The following is a 25,546-nucleotide window of genomic DNA, read 5'->3' as shown; positions in this document are numbered from 1 at the left end:
TGCTACCCTGGAGGATCTGGATTTCAGCTTTCTACCTAAGAGCCTAAATTTTGCTTCCAGAACCTCTCTCCCACATTTTCCTATGTCATTAGTACCCACATGTACCAAGACAGCCGTCTCCTCCCCAGCACTATATAAAATCCTATCTAGGTGACGCGTGAGGTCCGCCACCTTCGCACCAGGCAGGCAAGTCACCAGGCGATCCTCACGTCCACCAGCCACCCAGCTATCTATATGCCTAATGATCGAATCACCAAGTACAACAGCTGTCCTAACCTTTCCCTCCCGGGCAACATTTGGAGATATATCCTCGGTGCGAAAGGATAATACATCCCCTGGTGGGCAGGTCCTGGCTACAGGAGTACTTCCTACTTCACCAGGGTGATGCTCTCCTTCTAGGAGACCTCCCTCCTCCAAGGTAGCACAGGGGCTACCTGACTGGAGGTGGGACTTCTCTACAACATCCCTGTAGGTCTCCTCTATGTACCTCTCTGTCTCCCTCAGCTCCATCAAGTCTGCTACTCTAGCCTCAAGAGAACGGACACGTTCTCTGAGAGCTAGGAGCTCTTTGCATCGGGCACACACATATGACACCTCACCAATTGGGAGATAATCATACATGTGACACTCAATGCAAAAGACTGGATAGCACCCCTCTCGCTGCTGGACTGCTGACTCCATCTTAGTGTTTTTTGAGTTTTTCCGTAATTTAAAACTTGCTAAAGTATTAAGGATATCAGCCTATCACTAACTTACAGTTCCTCCTTTAAACCCCAATCTTCAAGTTCCGAAAGCACAAGCAAAATGTGTTCACTTACCAGAGAAATATCCTCTTCTCCCAGAACTTATTTGTATCCCACATTTTCCCACCTATTTGCAGGCTCAATGTGGCTTACAGAGTGTCAATATCAGAAACAATTTGCAAATCACACAGAACACAACTACAAGACTAATATTGAAACTGAATAGATATACTAGTGTTTCATCATATCTTCTCAAATTGCACTGGCTTCCCATTTCAGAAAGAATTAGGTTTAAAGCTGCTTGTTTAGTTTTTCAAACACTACAGGGTTTCATATCTGAATTGTTGACTAGGGCTGCTTCACTGTTTGGTCCAGTCTAATAGACGGAACAACTGATGCTAGCATCACCGTTTCATAAGGGAATTCAATATCAGAAGATCTTTTGGCTCTCTATTCCCTGTACTTTGAGTTACATCATGGAACTCTTTACCTATTGCCATTAGATCAGATAATACATACCTTAGCTTCTGAAAGCAGCTAAAAACCTCTCTCTTCCCAAAGAGTGTTTCTTAATAATCCACTACTACTGTTGTTTCCTTGAATCATTTACAAGACTATCCGGATATTACCGGTATATAAGAATTGATTCGATTTGGCTTATGCACCCTACCAGAAGCTAGAGAACGTTTTAGCAGTGTCACTGCCTTTTTTTATAGGAATGGTGCAGACTGGGCACTTACTGGTATTGTTAAGACAAAACAATGAAATAGACGAAATAAAGTAACACTCCTTCCCCCACCAAAATAATAATAAAGATAAATAAAATTCAGCAGGTGAGAGAAGAACAGAACGTTACTAAGGTAGAGGATCTTCCTGTTATACCTTCCATACAACCTTACAAAACACAAATGAAGAGCAAACATACAGCAGTCACAGACTTCACAGGGGAGTCTGAGACTGGTCTAACAATATTTAAGGAAAGAGATTAACAGCAAGAACATATTTCTCCTTCCTTATTAGCAGACCAGCCCAAAACATACAGAAAGTACCAAAGCCCTCTCTCACTATGGTGTATGAAAAACCTGCCTTGAGAATATCAGCCCCCAAAACGCAGCCTCTCTCTAGAAATGCTTAGATGTTTTTCTAGTATTTCTCATATCTGTAAGATCATTCATAAACTGGCATATACTTGAGGGCCATAATTGTTTTAAAGATAAAAGACCAATAGTAGCTTATTCCGTAGGTAAAAATCTGAAAGATCATCTGGTTCCCTCTGCTCTCTCCAGTTTGATATCATTACCTAGTACAGTACAGTATAAAGGTCATGGTAAATGCAGCTCATGCAGCATTTGTGTCCATTCTTTGGATATTAAGACATTTTTTCATCCTATCACAGGATGTATTTATTTATTTTCTTACATTTGTACCCTGCGCTTTCCCACTTACAGCAGGTTCAATGCGGCTTACATATTATATACAGGTACTTATTTGTACCTGGGGCAATGGAGGGTTAAGTGACTTGCCCAGAGTCACAAGGAGCTGCCTATGCCTGCAGTGGGAATCGAAGCCAGTTCCCCAGGACCAAAGTTCACCACTCTAACCACTCCTCCATTTACCCTTTGAAACACACTTCTGCTTGCAACAGCTCTTATGTGATATATTCATCATATGTCCATGTTCTAAAATTTATGTTGGTAAAACAAGTCATTTAATTAAAACCAGAATAATTGAACATCGCAGCTGTTTGATTCGCAATGTTGAATCAGCACCTCTGGTCCAATATTGGAATGAAAGTGGACATAAAATTAGTGTTCTCAGATTTTTTTGTTTTGAGAACGTTACAACCAAGATGGCAAGGATGCAACAGAGATTTGGCTTTGCTCAATGAAGAACAGAAATGGATGTATTTACTTAATTCTGTGACACCGTCCGGTTTGAATGTTGCTACATGATTTAGGCATTTGTTGATTTTTGTTTTTCATTTTTTCTCTTTTTATTTTTTCTCATCATTGGTTTTTCACAGTTATCTTTTTATTTTTATTATTTGTCTTACTTTCCATATACATTGGTTTCACACAGTTATTTTGTTAATTCTTTTAGTGTATACCTTTAGTTTCTTTGGGGGGGGGGGGGGGGGGGCATTTCTATATTGCGGGTCCTTTCCAGAACCATCTACTATTTTTACATCTATGTTGAGGTTTATCTTCTAGAACTGCCATTTATTTTGTACTGCATTATACAGAGATCTCTTTTTTAGACCCATCATTTGTCCCAGAGGGGAATAACCGAATGTCGCCGGCGAAATAGATGGGCGGCCATCTTTTTTTTCGATAATACGGTGTGGGCCGGTGAAATGCCTTGGATTTCGCCGGGTTTGAGATCGCCAGTTTTATTTTTCCGCGATAATGGGAAAAACTGCCGGCGATCTCAAACCCGGCGAAATCCAAGGCATTTGGCCGTGGGAGGAGCCAGCATTTGTAGTGCAATGGTCCCCCTCAAATGCCAGGACACCAACCAGGCACCCTAGTGGGCACTTCAAACATCTTTTATAAACAACCAAATTAGCTTCCAGGTGCATAGCACCCTTCCCTTGTGTGCTGAGTTCCCCAAATCCCCCCCCAAAACCCACTGCCCACAAGTGTGCACCATTACCCTAGCCCTAAGGGCTGATGGGGGGCACCTACATGTTGGTACAGTGGGTTTTGGGGGGTTTGGGAGGGCTCAACATTATCCACCACAAGTGGAACAGGTAGGGGGAGGATGGGCCTGGCTCTGCCTTTCTGCAGTCCACTGCAACCAACAACAACTGTTCCAGGGACCTGCATACTGCTGTCAGGGTGCTGGGTATGACATTTGAGGCTGGCATACAGGCTGGCAAAAAAGGTTTGTATTTTAATAATTTTAGTGTGGGAGGGGGTTGGCGACCACTGGGGGATTAAGGGGAGGTCATCCCCCATTCCCTCCGGTGGTCATCTGGTCAGTTGGGGCACCTTTTGGAGGCTTGGTCGTGAAAATAAAAGGACCAAGTAAACCCGGCGAAATACTGCTTATCGCCGGGTTTTATTTTTCCATTATCCGCGAAAGCCGGCCATCTGATAGCCACGCCCAAGCCTGCCCATGTCCCGCCTTCACTTCGACGCCAACACGCCCCTTTGAACTTTCGCCGGCGAGGCGAAGGGAAAGCGGCGAAGCTATCACAAATTTAGCTTTCGATTATACGCTTTTCGCCACTTTTGCGAAATCGCCGGCCATATCCCGATTTGTGTCGGGAAATAGCCGGCGATTACTTTTGATTATAAGCTGGTTGGTCTTTTCTTTAACAGCCATCATCCGTCCTTTTTGCATCTTTTTTGAAGATTCTGCATTTTCATTGAGGTTTTTCTTTTAGAGCCGTCATCAGCTCTTTTGCGCTTTACATAGAGGTTTCTTTTTAGAACTGTTATCGGTCCTTTTGTTCTTTATATTTACAATGAGGCTTGAAACAAGTATAGATGAGGGATCATTTAAAATGAAGCTTGATGTTACTTCAATCGAGGCTTGTTCTTTGCTCTTCTATTGGCTTTTATGCTTCGCGCCAAATTTAACAGTTCTCTGTGTCTTAAGGCCCTGTTTACTAAGCAGCGTTATAGGCATGTTAATATTTTTAATGCATGTTAACCATGTACGTGCCTACAATATCCCTATAGGCGGCTACATGGTTAGCGCATGCGCTAAGTGTAGGCGCACTAAAAACACTAACGCACCTTAGTAAACAGGGCCCTTAGTTTGCACTATTTAATGGATGCCGTTACAGCATTATAGTCTATACCTATCATTGGCTCTCACGCATTTATTCTTGAACCTGCTGCTCAATATCCTCATTGAGTAAGATTATATATTTTTCCTCATAAATGTGTTTTAGATGGCTGCTTAGATAATTCAATATGTTTACTAAGAACGGGGATTATATATAGTTTTATATTGGGACAAAAAGCTTCTATGATATACTGACCAACACAGATCACCATAACCATCTGAACGTGTTTTATTATATCTATCAATCACTTAGAATTATGTCTCACTACTTTTGTAGTTAGAGTCGCATTATTGCTCATTACCTTTTTTTCAATTTTAACAGCATTTAAGAAAATGGTCATTTTTTAAAATTAGGTGATGTTTATTAGTCAATTTTTTGAACACTTATGTTTTTAGATTTCTCTTTCTTTTTTTTTCCTCTTGTCCTTTTGTAACCATGTGTAGTCATGGACATATTTTTCTTAATTCCTTTGTTATATCTCTTTGCTAGAGTTGCTCACTTTTGTTTTTAGTGTTTAAGCAAATCGATAAAACTTATGAAGCATCATTTGTTGGGCATTTTAAATATACTCATGCAGCATCAGTTGTTGGATATTTTGAATATACATTTTAAATGGCAATATAAATAGCCCCTCTTTTTTTTGTGTTTTATGCATTTCAGGTATTTTAGACAACAATTTGTACATGATTTATTCTACACTTTTAGCAACATGTTTTGTGAATTTTTCTTGGTGTTTTATTCATGTTTGTAGTCTTTTTTATTTTACTTTTAAGGCATTCAACATGATGATTTGCTGCTATATTTTCTTTTTTTGTGGTTTATGTCATTCTTAGAATCACTTCAATTGCATCTCTACCAAATGAGTGTTGTAGTCCTTTTATACATGTCAACACATTCAAACCGTTCTGGGATATTGATTTCACTTCATGATATTGTGTTTTATGCAGATGTCTGAGCATGCAGATGTAATATGCAACAACATAAGTTGGTTCCATATTCCTATACATTTTAATGATCTTTACTGGAATGATAATGATCTTTACCAAAATAGCTAGCAGCTGTCTGACCGTTGCTCTTTAGAATGCTGATAGAAGTTGAATATAATCTAGCCAGTGCATTTTTTTCAAAGTTTGTGTCCCATGATTTGTGATGCAACCAGTTAATTTATGACTTAATGCATTCTTAATAAAACAGCAGAGGACCTGAGGGATTTTGAGACAGTTCTGGGTGGTGTGTGTGTGTGTGTGTATTTCTTTCCCTTGGTCTCCAAGAGCTGAAAATAAAGGACCAGGTATGATCTTGTTCAGGACAGGGTGTCAGGCAATCAACCCTATAGTTGGCTGTGTGCTGTATTGTTATATTATCTTTTGATATTATCATTTTTATTATGATATTCAATAATATACACACTATATATCTCTTTTGAAGATATGTACAACTTATGTTTTATAATATACTTATATATACATACACACCATTTAAAGATGTGTGACATTCTATAATACATTTTATATGTTTTTCATACTTTATTTTTATTTGCAAAATATTACAGTATGTATGTGTTTTCATTATTATTTTATTATGATTCGATGATACAAAATGTTTATGTTTTTTAAACAATTGACATTGACTCCTGAGGCAGGCGTGGTAAGCGCCAAAACGCAGGACTGCGTTGAGTCTTTTGATTTTTTTTTATGTGAGAATAAACCTGTTATTTGAATACACATTTTGTCTACTCCTTACTTCTTTTTGTATATTATGTGATTTGTGGTTGGGGGACACTTCTTTTTGTTGTTGTTTTTTTTTTTTTTACAGCAAAAACCACCAGCAAAAGAACATGAAAGAGTTACCACATTGGAACTGGCCAAAGGTCCATGAAGACCAGTATCCTGTTTCTAACACTGGCCAATCCAGCTCACAAATACCCAGAAGTGTAAAAATAGATGTTTTGCTGCTTATTCTAAAAATAAGTAATGGATTTTCCCAAGTCAGTCTTAATATTGGGTTATGGACTTTTTTTTTAGGAAATTATCCAAACCTTTTTGAAACCCTGCTAACTACTTTTACCACATTCTCTGGCAATTAATTCCAGAATTTGATTACACGTTGAGTGAAGAAATATTTTCTCTAGTTTGATTTAAATTTACTACTACTTAGCTTCATTACATGCCCCCTAGTCCTACTATTTTTGGAATGAGTAAACAAGTGATTCATGCCTATCCGTTCCACTCCACTCAGTATTTTATAGAGCTCCATCATATTTCCCTTCAGCCACCTCTCCTCCAATCTGAAGAGCTCTATCTGCTTTAGCTTTTCTTCATAGGGAAGTCGTCGCATCCCCGTTATCATTTTCGTCATCCTTCTCGGTACCTTTTCTAAATTTTGCTCTATCTTTTTTGAGATGCGGTGACCAGAACAGCACACAGTATTCGAGGTACAGTTGCATCATGGAGTGATACAAAGGCATTATAATATTCTCATTTTTGTTTTCTATTCCTTTCCTAATAATTCTTAACATTCTATTTGCTTTCTTAGCCACAGCACACTGAGCAGAGGGTTTCAACGTATCATCAACGATGACACCTAGATCTTTTTCCTGGTCGGTGGCTCCTTATTTGGAAACTTGCATCATGTAGCTATAGTTTGAGTTCCTCTTTCCCACATGCATCACTTTGCACTTGCTCAAATTAAATGACATCTGCCATTTGGATGCCCAGTCTCCCAGTTTCTTAAGATCCTCTCGCAGTTTAACAACTTTGAATAACTTTGTTTCGTTGGCAAATTTAATTACCTCACTAGCTATTCCCATCTCTAGATCATTTATAAGTATGTTAAGCAGCAGTCCCAGCACAGATCCCTGGGGAACCCCACTATCTATCCTTCTCCATTGAGAATACTTGACCATTTAACCCTACTCTCTGTTTTCTATCTTTTAACCAGTACTTAATCGACAAAAGGACATTATCTCCTATCCGATGAGTTTCTAATTTCCTCAGGAGTCGCTCATTAAGTACTTTGTCAAATGACTTTTGAAAATCCAGATACACAATTTTTACCGGCTCACCTTTATCTTCATCTATTCACCCCTTCAAAGTAATATAGTAGATTGGTGAGGCAAGATTTCCCTTGACTAAATCCATGCTTTTGTATACGCTCTTTAATTTTGTTCTTTATAATAATTTCTACCATTTTGTCCGGCACCAACGTCAGGCTCACTGGATAATTTCCCGGATCGCCGCTGGAACCCTTTTTTGGCATTATATTGGCCACCCTCCAATCTTCCAGTACTAAGCTGATTTTAAAGATTAGAGTGTTGATCTTTGCATAGTGAGGGCACACATCGCTTTGGCCTTCGCGTTTCATAATGAGACGTGGTCGCTTTTTAATTTAGTAGTTTTGACATCACAGTTTTTCCAAAACTTTTATTGTATGCATCAATGGTTTGTTAAAAAAAAAAATCAAATCATGTTTTAGCATGAATTTAAATACCAAGGGCCCTGTTTACTAAGGTGCGCTAGCGTTTTTAGCGCACACTAACGCTAGAGACACCCATATATTCTTATGGGTGTCTAGTGTTAGCGCGTGCTAATTTTTAGCTCTTACTAAAAATATTAGCATGGCTTAGTAAACAGGACCCAAAGATAGAAATCTAAATGTATATTATAAAAACAATATAAATATAAATTTAAAACTGTATCAAAAATGTGAAAATCAAACTAATTTCTTTTCTCAATATGTTGATGTTAATATAGCTCTTATTTACCACTATATCCCCTATCAGGGGAACAAAAAAAAAAAAAATCACAAGTCAGCAATAAAGACTAACATATGACTCTATCAACAATAACAAAGAGGAGGACAAAATAAATTACATCAGTTTTTAGTCTCTTGTGAAAGGTTAAATAATTCAACTCTATTCCAGTGGTTCCCAAACTTGGTCCTGGAGGCATGCCGGCCAGTCAGGTTTTCAGGATATCCACAATGAATATTCATGAGAGATCTGCATGCACTGCCTGGACTGCATGCAAATCTTTCTCATGAATATTCATTGTGTGTATCCTGAAAACCTGACTGGCTGGGGTGCTACAGGATCAGGTTTGGGAACCACTGCTCTATTCTAATGGCCAATGGTAAAATTCACTTAAGTATGCTCCTCCCGAAACTCACCTGTGCCCTCATTTTTGTTCACCTTCTGACTCCAGCATTTCAGCTTTGCTGAATCACCTTCCATCAAACAGTAGCTCTCCACAGCCCACAGACACACGCAGCCTCGTCCTGGCCTGTGACTCCTGGAAATAGAGGCCATAAACAAAAGCACACCAGGGTGTGCGCGATGGTGTGGTTCTCCCCATTACCGCAGAAATACTGCAATGACACTCCCCGTTCTCACAGCGCTACTGCATAGCCCTTTACCTTAACCGCGGTACTACCATGTGCTTAACCGCGGTACTACCATGTGCTTTTTTAAAAATACTTTCCATTACTGTAGTAATCATGGTAGCCATTATCGTGTCACTCTCTAATGGGAGGAAAAAAAGAGTAATACCCCCTCTTCCACATTTTTTACCATGGAACCTCAGGTCAGGGAGGTCCTGGACCAGAGGAACCGCCATTGCATTCAAATCTCTCTCAAGAATATTCATTTTGGATGACCTGAAAACCTGACTGGCTGGGGTGCCTCCAGGACCAGGTTTGGGAGCCACTGCCCTAGACCGATAACACTCACCTGAACTGGGGAGGTGTCCTCCCCTCACTACTGCTGTTTTCTAAGATAATGGTGCTCAACGCACTGCTAAGGGGTTGGTCAGTCTGCCAAATAAGACAGTGCCTCTCTCAATAATACAATAGTCTTTTATTTGTATTTGATATATATATATGTGTGTGGGAGAGGGAGGAAATCGAAGTTTCACCCTTTTGTTCCTATGCTGGACCACTTCTACTCATCTGGTCTGAAGTGTCCAGTGGCACCCTTTCCTCGCTGCCACCATCTTTGCAAATGACAGCGCATAACCTGGAGTGGTGCATCAGGATAAATCATTAAGGTCTGCTAAATAAGGCAATGTCTCCTACTGCCTTGTATAATCCACCCATCCATAACAGCTACAGAAGTAAAAAGCATTAAAAACCTATCACATATAAGAAAACAGAAGTCCAAGATCACAATGCACATAAATGGTTACGAGAAAGAAAGTGAAATGCAATACTAAAAATAAAGTGATACAGACCATAAAAAAGAGACAACTAATATCACAACCACATAAAATCTTGACTAGATCTTAAGTCAAGCTTTATTTTTCTTTCAGAAATAAGCTTGCATTATTTTGAACTCTTTCCTAATTTTGTTCCAGTGCGTAGGCCCAATACATGAAAAGGGTTTTCTTCTGGTCTTTGCTATACAATCTCCCTAAACCAATAGTGCACAGAGGAAGGTCTCTAGATGAATGAAGTGCATCTCCTTGAAAACCAAGGACAGAATCTTAAATTACATTCACATAAACACCCCGGATTACACCCTCCCCATCTCAGATAGCCTGAAAATCCTCTGCGTTACAATCGACCGAAACCTTACACTTGAGAGCCAAGTGAAATCTACAACTAAGAAAATGTTCCACTCAATGTGGAAACTCAAACGAGTGAAACCATTCTTCCCCAGGGAAATATTTTGTAATTTGATACAATCAATGGTACTAAGCCATGCTGACTACTGCAACGGAATCTATGCAGGATGCAAAGAACAACTCATAAAAAAAACTGCAGATCGCTCATAATACGGCAGCCAGGTTCATATTTGGAAAAACGTGATCCGAAAGCGCCAAACCCCTCCGAAAAAAACTGCACTGGCTCCCTATAAAAGAATGTATAGCTTTCAAAATCTGCACCCTGGTTCACAGAATTATCTACGGCGAAGCCCCAGGATACATGACCGACCTCATAGACCTACCATCCAGAAACACAATCGGATCAACACGAGCGTACCTAAATCTCCACTAGCCAAACTGCAAAGGACTCAAATACAAATCAACATATGCATCCAGCTTCTCCTATATAAACACACAATTGTGGATGCACTATCAAAAGCCGTGAAAACAACGTATAACTATCCAAACATCATCTTTCATAACATAATTTCAAACCAGGCAGATGGTTGGTGATAACAGAAAGCACTTCTGGTAATCTACTCCTTTTCACTGATTCACCTAGCACTATCCATCCTACTCACAGAACATTACTTCATACCCACCCTACAAAATCACCAAAGACTGATCAAACATTCCACACTCCACCAAACTGACTCTCATCACACTAAAGGAAAACTATCTAAACATGGACATCACCATCAAAACGAGAGGAAAGACACAACAAACACATCACCCAAGGAATGACAACTAACAAAAATCCACATAACACCAAACCTAGAAGCCCCATACCAAAACATCCGGGTAGGCTACATCAATGCTGGATCCATAATCAACAAAACAACAACAATATCAGATTGGATCACCTCAGAAAACCTAGATCTCATCTTTATCAATGAAACATGGATTCACAACCAAAACGACCCCATAATCCTTGAACTGTGCCCGCCAGGTTACAAAATCACCCACCGAAACAGATCGGAAAAGAGAGGTGGAGGCACAGCACTAATATACCGAGAAAAATTCACCACCAAAACCACAGCCGCCTCCATAACACCCCAACTAGAAATTGCCTCATTTAGAATCCATAACAACTCCCTAACCGATCACCTGAATTGCATATTATTCTACAGACCACCCGGCAACTGGAAGGAGTCAGCCCACCTTCATGGACTTCATATCAAACAACTGTGTAAACAACAACATACTGCTACTAGGCAACAGAAGACCCCCAACTCCACAAACGCACTTGAATGTAAAGACTTCCTACAGTCCTGGGATTTTAAATGGCCCCACATGCAAACTACCCAAATCAAAGGACATACTTTGGACCTCCTATCACATAAGCTATCTACAGACAATAACCTATTAATAACAGACATCAAATGGACAGCAATACCTTGGACTGACCATTACAAACTGAACCTAACTCTAAACTGGCGGAAGAAGGGTTCAAACAGTACACCAGAATGTACTACTTATACTACAAAAGAGCAAATCAATCCACAAATATTCTGGCAACAAATATACGACAACGAATGGACAACACGCACTGATTCCATACTTTATCTCAACCACTGGGATGGCAGATGCAACAGCGTACTAAACAAAATAACACCCTTCAAAACAAAAATATCAAAAAGACAAAACACTATACCTTGGTTCAATGATGAACTAAAAAAAAAACTCAAAACACAATCTAGAAAACTTGAATGAGTATGGAGAAAGACAAAAGATGAACACACACTCAACGCATGGAAACAAATACATAGAAAATACAAATACACAATAAAACAAACCAAAAGGTCCTAATACAAAACCAAATTAGGACCAGACTACAAAGATATGAAGAAACTATTCCAACTCGTAAATAACTTACTAGACACCACTCCTATCACCACAACCAACACAGACATCCCGACATCCCACCTGCAGACAAACTTGCTAACTACTTTAACGAAAAAATAGGGTATGATACATACCTGTAGCAGTTGTTCTCCGAGGACAGCAGGCTGATTGTTCTCACGACTGGGTGACGTCCGCGGCAGCCCCCACCAACCGGAAATAAGCTTCGCGGGACGGTCGGCACGCAGGGCACGCCCACCGCGCATGCGCGGCCGTCTTCCCGCCCGTGCGCGACCGCTCCCGCCAGTTGAATGACTAGCAAAAAATATGAAACACACAACTCCAAAGGGGAGGAGGGAGGGAAGGTGAGAACAATCAGCCTGCTGTCCTCGGAGAACAACTGCTACAGGTATGTATCATACCCTTTCTCCGAGGACAAGCAGGCTGCTTGTTCTCACGACTGGGGTATCCCTAGCTCTCAGGCTCACTCAAAACAAGAACCCAGGTCAATTGAACCTCGCAACGGCGAGGGTATAACAGAAATTGACCTACGAAGAACAACTAACTGAGAGTGCAGCCTGACCAGAATAAATTCGGGTCCTGGAGGGTGGAGTTGGATTTACACCCCAAACAGATTCTGCAGCACCGACTGCCCGAACCGACTGTCGCGTCGGGTATCCTGCTGGAGGCAGTAATGAGATGTGAATGTGTGGACAGATGACCACGTCGCAGCCTTGCAGATCTCTTCAATAGTGGCTGACTTCAAGTGGGCCACTGACGCTGCCATGGCTCTGACACTATGAGCCGTGACATGACCCTCAAGAGTCAGCCCAGCCTGGGCGTAAGTGAAGGAAATGCAATCTGCTAGCCAATTAGAGATGGTGCGTTTCCCGACAGCGACCCCTAGCCTGTTAGGGTCGAAAGAAACAAACAGTTGGGCGGACTGTCTGTTGGGCTGTGTCCGCTCCAAGTAGAAGGCCAATGCTCTCTTGCAGTCCAATGTGTGCAACTGACGTTCAGCAGGGCGGGTATGCGGCCTGGGGAAGAATGTTGGCAAGACAATTGACTGGTTAAGATGGAACTCCGACACCACCTTCGGCAGGAACTTTGGGTGGGTGCGGAGCACTACTCTGTTGTGATGAAATTTGGTATATGGAGCATGAGCTACTAGGGCTTGAAGCTCACTGACCCTACGAGCTGAAGTAACTGCCACCAAGAAAATGACCTTCCAGGTCAAGTACTTCAGATGGCAGGTATTCAGTGGCTCAAAAGGAGGTTTCATCAGCTGGGTGAGGACGACGTTGAGATCCCATGACACAGCAGGAGGCTTGATAGGGGGCTTTGACAAAAGCAAGCCTCTCATGAATCGAACGACTAAAGGCTCTCCAGAGATGGCTTTGCCTTCCACACGATAATGGTAAGCACTAATCGCACTAAGGTGATTCCTTACTGAGTTGGTCTTGAGGCCAGACTCTGATAAGTGCAGAAGGTATTCAAGCAGGTTCTGTGCAGGGCAAGAACGAGGTTCTAGGGCCATGCTCTCACACCACACGACAAACCTCCTCCACTTGAAAAAGTAACTCTTTTTAGTGGAATCCTTCCTAGAGGCAAGCAAGACCCGGGAGACACCCTCAGACAGACCCAACGCAGTGAAGTCTACGCCCTCAACATCCAGGCCGTGAGAGCCAGAGACTGAAGGTTGGGGTGCAGCAACGCTCCGTCGTTCTGCGAGATGAGAGTCGGAAAACACTCCAATCTCCACGGTTTTTCGGAGGACAACTCCAGAAGAAGAGGGAACCAGATCTGACGGGGCCAAAAGGGCGCGATCAGAATCATGGTGCCGCGGTCTTGCTTGAGCTTCAGTAAGGTCTTCCCCACCAAAGGTATGGGAGGATAAGCATACAGGAGGCCGGTCCCCCAATGGAGGAGAAAGGCATCCGACGCTAGCTTGCCGTGTGCCTGAAGTCTGGAACAGAACAGAGGCAGCTTGTGGTTGGTCTGAGAGGCGAAAAGGTCCACCGAGGGGGTGCCCCACGCTCGGAAGATCTTGCGTACCACTCTGGCATGGAGCGACCACTCGTGCGGTTGCATGACTCTGCTCAGTCTGTCGGCCAGACTGTTGTTTACGCCTGCCAGGTACGTGGCTTGGAGGAGCATGCCGAACCGACACGCCCAACGCCACATCCCGACGGCCTCCTGGCACAGGGGGCGAGATCCGGTGCCCCCCTGCTTGTTGACGTAATACATTGCAACCTGATTGTCTGTCCGAATTTGGATAATTTGACAGGACAGCCGATCTCTGAAAGCCTTCAGTGCGTTCCAGATCGCTCGGAGCTCCAGGAGGTTGATCTGCAGATCCTTTTCCTGGAGGGACCACAGACCCTGAGTGTGGAGCCCATCGACATGGGCTCCCCACCCCAGGCGAGATGCATCCGTCGTCAGCACTTTCGTGGGCTGCGGAATTTGGAATGGGCGTCCCAGGGTCAAATTGGTCCGGATGGTCCACCAGAGCAGTGAAGTGCGGCAACTGGTGGGGAGGCGGATGACATCTTCTAGATTCCCGGTGGCCTGGAACCACTGGGAAGCTAGGGTCCATTGAGCAGATCTCATGTGAAGACGAGCCATGGGAGTCACATGAACTGTGGAGGCCATATGACCCAGAAGTCTCAACATCTGCCGAGCTGTGATCTGCTGAGACGCTCTGGTCTGCGAAGCCAGGGTCAAGAGATTGGTGGCCCTCGCTTCGGGAAGGTAGGCCTGAGCTGTCTGGGAATTCAGCAGCGCTCCTATGAATTCCAGAGACTGAGTTGGCTGGAGATGGGACTTTGGGTAATTTATCACAAACCCCAGCAGCTCCAGAAGTTGGATAGTGCACTGCATGGACCGGAGGGCTCCTGCCTCCGAGGTGTTCTTGACCAGCCAATCGTCGAGATATGGGAACACGTGCACTCCCAGCTTGCGTAGATAGGCCGCTACCACCACGAGGCACTTGGTAAACACTCGTGGGGCAGAGGCGAGCCCAAAGGGCAGCACACAATACTGAAAGTGGCGTGCGCCCAGACGGAATCTGAGATACTGTCTGTGAGCTGGCAGTATCGGTATGTGAGTATATGCGTCCTTTAAATCCAGGGAACATAGCCAATCGTTTTTCTGAATCATTGGCAGAAGGGTGCCCAAGGAAAGCATCCTGAACTTTTCTTTGACCAGGAATTTGTTCAGGCCTCTCAGGTCTAGGATGGGACGCATCCCCCCTGTTTTCTTTTCCACAAGGAAGTACCTGGAATAGAATCCCTGCCCTTCCTGCCCGGGTGGTACGGGCTCGACCGCATTGGCGCTGAGAAGGGCGGAGAGTTCCTCTGCAAGTACCTGCTTGTGATGGGAGCTGAAAGACTGAGCTCCCGGAGGACAATTTGGAGGCAGGGAGGCCAAATTCAGGGCGTATCCGCACCGCACTATTTGGAGAACCCACTGGTCGGAGGTTATGAGAGGCCACCTTTGGTGAAAAAATTTTAACCTCCCTCCGACCGGCAGATCGTCCGGTACGGACACTTGTAGGGCGGCTATGTTCCCGTGGATCCAGTCAAAAGCCCGTCCCCGGCTTTTGCTGTGGAGGCGCAGGGGGCTGCTTAGGCGCACGCTGTTGACGAGAACGAGCGCGCTGGGGCTGTCCCTGTGCCTGACGAGGCCTTCGGGCCGGCTGGTTGTACCTACGCTTTGCAAAAGAATAGGGTGCAGCCTGCCGTGCCCGGGAAAAACGCCCACCCGTGGGGGCGGGTGCTGAAGGCGCCCGGTGGGAGAGCTTGTCGAGAGCGGTTTCCCGCTGATGCAGTTGGTCCACCATCTGCTCGACCTTCTCACCGAAAATGTTATCCCCCCGGCAAGGGACGTCAGCCAGTCTCTGCTGGGTGCGGTTGTTCAGGTCAGAGGCACGCAGCCATGAGAGCCTGCGCATCACTATACCTTGGGCCGCAGCACGAGATGCCACGTCACAGGTGTCAAAAATCCCCCTGGACAGGAACTTTCTGCACGCCTTCAGCTGCCTGACCACCTCCTGATAAGGCCTGGACTGCTCCGGCGGGAGCTTATCGACCAGGTCCGCCAGCTGTTGCACATTGGTCCGCATGTGGATGCTCATATAGAGCAGGTAAGATTGGATGCGGGTCACGAGCATGGAGGATTGGTAGGCCTTCCTCCCAAATGAGTCCAGAGTGCGAGACTCCCGCCCCGGGGGCGCCGAGGCGGTATCCCTCGAACTCCGTGCCCTCTTGAGAGCAGAATCCACGACCGCTGAGTCATGGGGCAACTGGGGCCGCATGAGCTCTGGGTCAGAGTGGATCCTGTACTGGGACTCTGCTTTCTTGGGAATGGTGGGATTAGTTAGTGGTCGCACCCAGTTCCGGAGCAGCGTCTCCTTCAGGACATTGTGCAGCGGTACCGTGGAGGACTCTCTAGGTGGTGATGGATAGTCGAGGACCTCGAGCATCTCGGCCCTCGGCTCTTCCACAGAGACCACGGGAAAGGGAATGCTTATAGACATATCCCGCACAAAGGAGGCAAAGGAGAGACTCTCAGGAGGTGAGAGCTTCCTCTCCGGTGACGGCGTGGGGTCCGAGGGAAGGCCCGTAGACTCCTCTGAAGAGAAATATCTCGGGTCCTCCTCTTCCCCCCACGAGTCCTCATCCTCGGTATCGGACATTAGCTCATGTAGCTGCGTCCGGTACCGGGCCCGGCTCGACGTCGAGGCACCGAGGTCTCGGTGTCGTCGAGCGGTGGACTCCCACGCCGGCGGGGACGGAGCTCCCTCCATCGACGTCGACGGGGACTCCACCTGCGTGGCTGTCGAGACCGGCACCGCAAGCGGCGGCGGTGTCGACTGCCCCGGCGCCGGGCTAGAGCTCGCCGGCGCCACAGTCATCGGCGCCGAGGGCGCAAGCACCCCCGGCGCCGGCACAGCCTGGCGCATCAGCCCTTCCAGGATCCCCGGAAGGATGGCTCTGAGGCACTCGTCCAGGCCCGCTGCCGGGAAAGGCGGTGGGGCCGGTAAGGGTGTCGGTGCCGGAAGCTGCTGGGGGCCAGGAGACGGCACCGAGGTGCCGGAACCCCGACGTGTCGGTACCTCCACCACCGACGGAGATCTCTCCTCTCTGCGATGACGCTTCGGCGTCGACTCCTCTTCAGGGTGCACCGAGGGCTCCCGGTGACGGCGCTTCTTGTCTTTTTTCCGGTGCACGTCACCGGTGCCGGAGGGCATGGAGGAGGAGGAGGTCGATCCCCCTCGGTCTCGGGGTACCGGGTTCGACAGGGTTCGGTCCCGTGGCTCACGAGTTGAGGGAGTGACCGGGGCCGACTGCCCACGCGGTCTCTCTACCCCACTCTCGCCGGCGGACCGGCGGGCCGACGGGACCTGTTCTCCTGGGGTCGCTGCCATCGGTGCCGATGTCTCGGGCATCGATACCGGTACCGAAGAACCGGTCTTCGATACCGATGCCGTCGAGGTCGACGTCGAGGGGCCGGCGCAAGTTCCAAAAAGACGGTCCCGCAGAACTTGCCTCGCAACCTGAGTCCGTTTCCGGAGACCGAGACACAAAACGCACGACTTGAGATTGTGCTCCGGCCCGAGGCACTGGAGGCACCAAGCGTGGGTGTCGGTCTGCGAGATCGGCCGGCCGCAGCGACCACACTTTTTAAATCCACTCGGGACCTTCGAGGACATCGACGGAAAAATCGCGTCGGCGAAGTCAAAGTCGGCAATGGTGGCTAAAATCACACCACGAAAATTGTAACCGACCGAGCGGCCACTAGGCCGCAACGAGGCGTCCCCGCTAGAAAGCGAGGGAAAAGAAGGAGCGCGTGCTCCACACGCGCAAAATTCTTTTTTTTTTTTTTTTTTTAATAAAAGAGAAAGAAGAAGAAGAAGAGGCCGAACAGGCCAAAAGCGACGATCCGCGTAAACGCGGTCGAAAAAATCCGGCGGCTGAAACAAGAGAGAGGGGAAAACACAACTCTCTCAGTCGCGGAAAAAAAGTAACTGGCGGGAGTGGTCGCGCACGGGCGGGAAGACGGCCGCGCATGCGCGGTGGGCGTGCCCTGCGTGCCGACCGTCCCGCGAAGCTTATTTCCGGTTGGTGGGGGCTGCCGCGGACGTCACCCAGTCGTGAGAACAAGCAGCCTGCTTGTCCTCGGAGAAAATAAAAATACGCAGCACACTTCCTCATCACAATACTGACATCGAAATCTTCTTCAACGATCTGGACCCATCCTCCGAAGGATACCCAGCTGACCGCATTTGGACAACATTTAATCTCCTCAGCACCGAATCAGTTACACAAGCAACTCACAGGTTCGCCAAGACCGACTGTAAACTGGATACATGTCCCAGTCATCTACTCAAGTCTGCCCCAGACCACTTCATAGCAGACCTTACATCTCATCTAAACTTCATGTTACAACAAGGTCTCTTCCCCGAGGAACATGGCAACATCCTACTCACCCCAACACCAAAAGACGCCAAGAAAAGCACAAACGATATCACCAATTACTGCCCAGTTGTGTCTATCCCATTAGTAGAAAAAATGATGGAGAGCTTCGTGACTAAACAGCTTACAGAATAACTGGACAAGTTCTCAATACTACATAATTCACAATCAGGATTCCGATCCCACCATAGCACCAAAACTGTCCTAGTCACCCTCCTGGCCAAATTCAAACAGGAGATTGCCACAGGCAAAAGCATACTCCTCCTCCAGTTCAACATGGTAAACCACAACATACTACTAAGAATACTTAGCCACTTTGGGATTGAAGGAAATGTACTTAACTGGATCAAAGGCTTTCTAACCACCAGAACGTATCAAGTAAAATCAAAGTCAAATATCACCATCGTGGAAAGCAGTCTGCAGAGTACCTCAAGGATCACCATTATCACCAATACTCTTCAACATGATGATGATTCCACTGGCACAGTCCTTATCCAACCGAGGCCCTAACCCATTCATTTACGCAGATGATGCTACAATAAGAAATTGGCAGCAGTTTTCTGAATAGACTCTGTTCTGGCTAGCCGGGAAACTAAAGCACCACTCAAATATGCCATACTATTTTAAGTAAAATCTTAGATTGCAAACTTCATGAAACTGGAAAAGGCACACTGTAACACAATTAGAAGCCTCAGCTTGCATAGTCAGTTTCCTGTACAAAACCTACCTCCCACCCCCAAATCCCAGCCACAACCTCTTCCAGGGGAATGTCATCTCTCCAATGAACCCTGAGAGTCAGCACAAAAAGCACACTGTTCTGGATCCACAGTTTGGTTAAGTCTTAAACTTATTACAGCTTAACCATTCTAAGATGCTCTCTGATAGAGCATAACATCTCCTTGTCCTCATCAAGATTAAGATCCATGCCACAATATACCTGGATGTTGTTTGTATGTAGTTGACATTTTACATCTTGCTCGAGTATCTATCCCTTAGTTTAAGCTTGAAGTTCAGAAGAATGGGTGACAGAACTGAGCCTCTCTGGGTTTCAGACATTTGTAGTATAGAGCCTCATGTGTGTCAGGTTGGTATTGAATAGAAGGTAGTAAGCTCAAAAATAGGATATACTGGGAAAACATCTCATATTTTATTTCCATGTTTAACTACCTGAGTTTCAATACTTACGCTTTCAGTTCAGCAAATCTGACCAGAATAAGAGCATAGCTTTCATTTAGGCTGTACGTTTCTGGAGGCAGAGCAGCTACTGCTCGACTGTAGAGGCCAATCATTTTATTTAAGAGGCTGCTGTCTGTTTGAAGATCGCCCTTCTTTTCTGATTTAAGTAAGAAACTTAGCCAGTCTTCTGGACTGTTGGTAGTCATCATAATGTTGTTAACAGTGCCAGAATGATCTAGAGAGGGGGAAAAAAAAAAAAAAAAGCATTTGCATGTGTTTTGCTGTTTCATATTTGCCATTCACTACTGACAGCACACCTGAATGAGTGCCATACAAATACAAAAAACCCAATGCAGAAGCCAAAAACTGCAGGCAGCTGCAAATCGTATTTCTAGACAGATTAGTTTACCTGCACTGCTTTGCACATATTTGCTTTTGAATTGTTTTGTTGAATCATTAACTGCAGCAATTCTCAGCTTTCCTGCTTCAAAGTAATATAAAATGCAAAACATTTATGCATCCACTTTTAGACAGCCATCAATTTAAAGTTGCCACTAATAAAACTATTATTTGCATACTATCTCCCATAAAGCTAGAAGTGCTGTATTGAATACGTTTCAGAGTGTTACATGAGTGGGTACTGTTATGCAAAGGATTGTTTTGGGGTTCTTAGATTGGGTAGGGGAGGGAGGAATTGGAGTATTGGATGTTATCTTTCCCAAGATGGCCTGGGGTTATAAGAGTGCAAACGCTGGGCATCTTAAAAATCTGTCAAGGCAAAGGTTTCAGTAGAGAAGGAGTGACTTTGAATATTTGATAAAATTGAACGGAAAACGGGGTGGTGGAGTGGGAGGCAATGGGAAGGTTATCGTATACATAAAAAAGGATCATGAGTTACTGGGTTATTGCTGACAGATGTTCTTGCTTATTGTTGTCATGTTTGCTCGTTGTTACGTAACCACTTGATGTGTTTGTCTAGATTTGTTGTTCAACTGTATGTTGTTAGGTTATCTTTGATCCTGAATAAAAACTGTTAACACTAACAAACATGGTCTTGTTCCCATCAAGAGAAGCAATTATTTGCATACCTTTAGAAATCATTTCCTAAGAAATTAAATAAATACTCTGAAGACATAAAGAGGAGGGAATAAACCTGGTAATTACTAAAAAAGGCCTCAAATCAGCTCTGGTGGTGGCAGCCATATAGCTGCTATATTACTGGAGTTAGGCTTTAACTCCCAGTTGCATATAAATATTGAGTAGATGAATGTTAGGTTGGGGAGATAAGAAGGAAAAAAGCCTTACCTGATACTTTTCTTTCCTTTAGTCCAACCAGACCAATGCAGAACAAGGGGGAGTTTGTCTCCATCCACAGGTTGACAGAGCAAGAAAGTAGCCCATGTGCTTTCCCTTAAAGGGGATTATGCAGCCATAGAATACTCAGTATTACTAATAGGCAAGCAATGGTGCTCAAGTCCAAAGTACATCATGGCAATATCCATGAGAAATGATGCCATTACAGAATGAACTGAAAAAAAAAAACCAACAAAAAGAAATTCAGTTACCATAAGAGAGGGTTTCTGACTGGTCTGGTAGTACTAAAGAAAGGAGAAATTATGCCTTACATGATGATTTTCTTTTCTTTAGTCAGCAAAACCATTCTGCAGCAATGGGTTGTTATCTCCTTCTACCACTAGATGGAAGTAGAGACAGCCAAGTTTTACCAGTGACCTCACCAGTCTTATACTGGTGGTGCTCCCCAACAAGATCCAGTATGCATCTGCCCAAGCAGCACAAGGTCCCTTTTTCAAATCACCCAGCCTCATCAATCACTGCCGCTGCAATAAGCAAGCTAGCAAAACATCACTCAGAGTAGCACTCACTACCCTGCATGCACCAGGGAAAATAGCTCTCTCATGGAAACACCATATAGCTACCAATCACAATCTGAATTGATCTAATTTTTTTTGTGTATGTTTAAATGAACGGAAGGGAAACGGAGCAAAACGCAGAACCCTGGGTCAAGGTCTTCCAAGGGTGGGCCTGCAGAACGGTTTCACTGACTGAAGAACAGAAAATTATCATCTCCTTTCTAAACATCAGCTCACTATTAAGTACAAATGGGATTACCAAAGAAGATCTATTGGGCGAGGGAAGACAAAGGCAGCTATGTTAAAGTCCAAACAGGCTCTGGCCAAGACATCCAACCTGTAGCGCTTAGCAAAGGAATGGAGCAATGACCAAGTTGCTACCCTGCAAATTTCCTTAGGGGGAACCACCTGGGCCTCCATCCAGGAAGCAGCTGTGCCCCAGTAGAGCAGGCCTTCCGACCCTGAGGCACCAGATGATTTCTGCAGATGTAGGCAGACTCAATAGCCACTTGATGCACCTCACAATGGAGGCTGCCTGACCCCTCCAAAGGACCATGAAAAGCACAAAGAGGTGGTCCAAGATATGAAATTTATCTTCTGAAAATAAAAGCAACGATCTCCAGACATCCAGCTTATGAAGTCTCCAGTCTGCTGGAGTCAAACCGTCTGCCACAGAGGGTAAGCAAACCTCCTAATTCAAATGGAATGGTGACACCACATTTGGCCGAAAGCATGGGACCAGACACAATGACATTGAATAGAGAAAGAGAGAGAGAGAGCGCGCGATCCTGACATGACAGGGCCTGAAGCTCCAAGACCCGTCATGCAGAGGTGATGGCCACCAGAAATAACACCTTGAGAGTTAAGTTCTTAATATAAGCAAAGCATAAAGGCTCAAAAGGAGCCTCAGACAGCGCACAGAAAACCGATTTAAGGTCCTATGACAGTGAAGAAGGAAGAAATGGGGAACACAAATGCTCCACTTCCTTTAGGATCTGGGTCCTCTCCCTATTCAGAGCTAGAGAGATGCCCTTCACTTTCCCCTGAAAACTGGACATTGAAGCCAGATGGAGCTCAACGCCAGCCCCTGATCAAGGCCATGCTACAGGAAATCCAAAACATTGGGAACCTGAGACATCTAGGAAGACAGTGACCGTTCCTCACACTAAGCCTCAAAGACACACCAGACTCTGACAGAAGCCAAGGATATAGAGGATTTCCTGAAGCAGAGCTGTGCAGAAGTCACCACAGGAGATAAACCTATGCTTCTCTAACCACCATTCTCAATGGCTATACTGTAACCCAAAAGGGATCCAGATCTTCCATTTTACCAGTCTCTGCCTGAGAAGACCCAGATCCCTGAGCAGAGGAAAGCAGTCCTCCACTAGCAGGCACCCGAGATCCGCATACCAAGGTCTGCAAGGCCAGTCCGGCACCGCCAGCAAGACCAGATGTGGATGATGCGCAATACTGCACAGTAAGCTGCCTACCAGAGGCCACTGAGAAAAGAGAGGCTCCACCATGAGCCCAGAGCTGCATCAGGGCCTCTATCCCTAAAGAGGCAAGGTCCCTCCGTTAACTGAAAAAGCGCTCTGCCCTGGATGCCATCAAGTCCAACTGAGGCAGCCCTCGGTGAACCAGAATGAGCTGAAAGACCTAATGGCCCAGCTACCACTCTCCCAAATACAGGAGAAAACAGTTGAGACAGTCTGACTGCACACTGTCTTCGCCCACAATATGGACCTGCATATGCGCTTTTGCCCATCAACAGAGGCATGCCGCCTCTAGAGCCACTGCCTGACTCTGGGTCCCACGCTCCTTGTTGATGTAAGCTACAGTCACAGCGCTGTCCAATATCAATCTGACTGCCTTCCCTACCAGAAGTGGCAGAAACTCCCCCAGGGTAAGACAGACTGATTTATAGACCAGTTCACCTCCTTGTTCAACCAGGTGCCCTGAGCAGTACAACCCAAGCAATGAGTCTCCTCAATCAAGGAGACTTGCATCCATGGTAACCAACACTCACTGAGGGATGTCCAGATGTGTCCCCCACAACAGGCGAGGTGAACTGTACCACCAGGCCAGACTGAGTCTTGCGCTGGGCAGAAGCAGCAGAGGATAATGGAAGTCCTGAGAGACCAGAGCCCACCGAGACACTAGGGCTGACACTAGGGCTCACTGGAAAGGGTACATATGAGTCCTCATCCAAGGAACAACTACTACTAAACATATCTATAGTGCTACTAGATGTACGCAGCACTGTACACATTATATGCAGGTACTTTATCTGTCCCTAGAGGGCTCACAATCTAAGTTTTTGTACCTGGGCAATGGAGGGTTAAGTGGCTTGCCCAAGGTCACAAGGAGCTACAGTGAGAATCAAACCCAGGTTGCCAGGATCAAAGCCCACTGCACTAACCATTCGGCTACTCCTCCAGAGTCGCTGCCATGAAGCCTAAGAGCTGCAAATAGTCCCAGACCATGGGCATCGGTAATTCACACAAAATAGTTCATCTGCACCCGCAGCTTCCCCATCCACTCCTCCGGAAGGAGCATCATCCTATGGAGTGGACAGGAGCGGACAGACTCCAAAAGCTGTGATGGAACCAGATGACTCTTGGACCGTTTCACCGCCCAGCCCGGAGATTCTGGAAGGGAAGTAACTCAAGTAGTGACCAGAGTGGAAAAAGTGTGTGGTGCCTTAGCCAGGCCAAAAGGCAAGGCCTAAAACTGAAAGTGCTACCCCACCACACAAACGTGAAATAGTGCCTATGATGATTTACAGTGGGGATTGTGGAGGTAAGCCTCCATAAAGTTAGGGAAGTCGAACTCCCCCAGCCTTACGGACACAATGACTGAACACAGAGTCTCATTTCAAAAAGCACTGGATTCTTAGGCAAGTGTTGACTCCTTTGAGAACTAAAATGGGCCAGAAGGAGCTTCCCTTCTTTGGTGAGAACTAAAATGGGCCAGAAGGAGTTTCCCTTCTTTGGGACCAAGAAATAGGAGTACTATCCCAGAGAGACATCGCTCTGCCAGTGGGACAGGCTCCACCGCCCTGAGATCGCACAGATGCTGCAGACTAAGAACTGCCAGCTGCTTCAAGGCAGCATGGTAAGGAAAATCCATGAAGGCGTCAAGAACCGTATAGGCAAACTCTTGAGTACCCCAATTTAAACTACCTCCAGGACCCACTGATCCGAGGTGATACGGGCCCACTCGTCCCGGAAGAGAGACAACCTGTCCCCTACTGGGATTACCATTATTACATACAAACTGCACTTGTTTACTTTTTACTATTTTTTATTATTTTAATTGAACTTCAATCTTCAAAAAGATGTATTCACAATGCAATATCCTCATTCACTCTCACACACACCTCATTCATACTCCAAAACCTAGTACAGTTTGTTCAAACATCAAGGAATTAACAATTTGTAGCATAATGTTCCGTTATTGCTGTCAGCACTTATAAATACATGTGAACACATAAGGTACTTCAATGTTCAACTGGCACCCGCCTCAAATCGGCGGCATCAATAAGTGTGAAATAATGTTTCCAGTGTTTAACTGATACCAGGTATACCAATAAAACTGTTCTTCCGCTATTGTGCCAGTAAGTCTCCTTTAAACCTCTTTCACGTCGTTTCCTTAATCCGTTTTGTTCTAAATTATTCAATCGCTCGCATCGCTGAACTGAAAGTTCATAACCCAACGCTTGCAAAGCGTTTCACCAGGTTGGCTTCCTCAGGGGTTGGAACTGTGACAAGAATAAATGCATCACCATACTATAACATCAGCTTACTTTCCCCTTTTCTAACTACTCAAACTAGTATAACTCACATACCTTTAACCTTATTGCCGGCTGCATGCACGGGATCGACCTACCAGGGGTCCTGGAAAAATGGCACTGCAGCTGTTAAAACGCCAGCGCATGCACTCTCTTAATATATCAGAGGGTAGCCAATCAGAGGACAAGCTCACCCTGCCCATTCAACTTCCT

General features: G+C 45.3%; 1 protein-coding gene across 1 annotated transcript in view; it reads right to left on the bottom strand.

The window, feature by feature from the left end:
* The window catches only part of TTK (TTK protein kinase), a 171,754-nt gene that overhangs the window by 132,375 nt on the left and 13,833 nt on the right, over positions 1–25,546 (bottom strand). The window contains exon 3 of the mRNA XM_030199069.1: positions 19,682–19,907. Within this exon, the coding sequence (XP_030054929.1) occupies positions 19,682–19,907 (226 nt within the window). The remainder of the gene's footprint in view (positions 1–19,681; positions 19,908–25,546) is intronic.

Source organism: Microcaecilia unicolor, chromosome 3 (assembly GCF_901765095.1).
Source record: "Microcaecilia unicolor chromosome 3, aMicUni1.1, whole genome shotgun sequence".
Lineage (NCBI taxonomy): Eukaryota > Metazoa > Chordata > Amphibia > Gymnophiona > Siphonopidae > Microcaecilia > Microcaecilia unicolor.
This window is presented reverse-complemented; position numbering and strand designations above follow the sequence as displayed.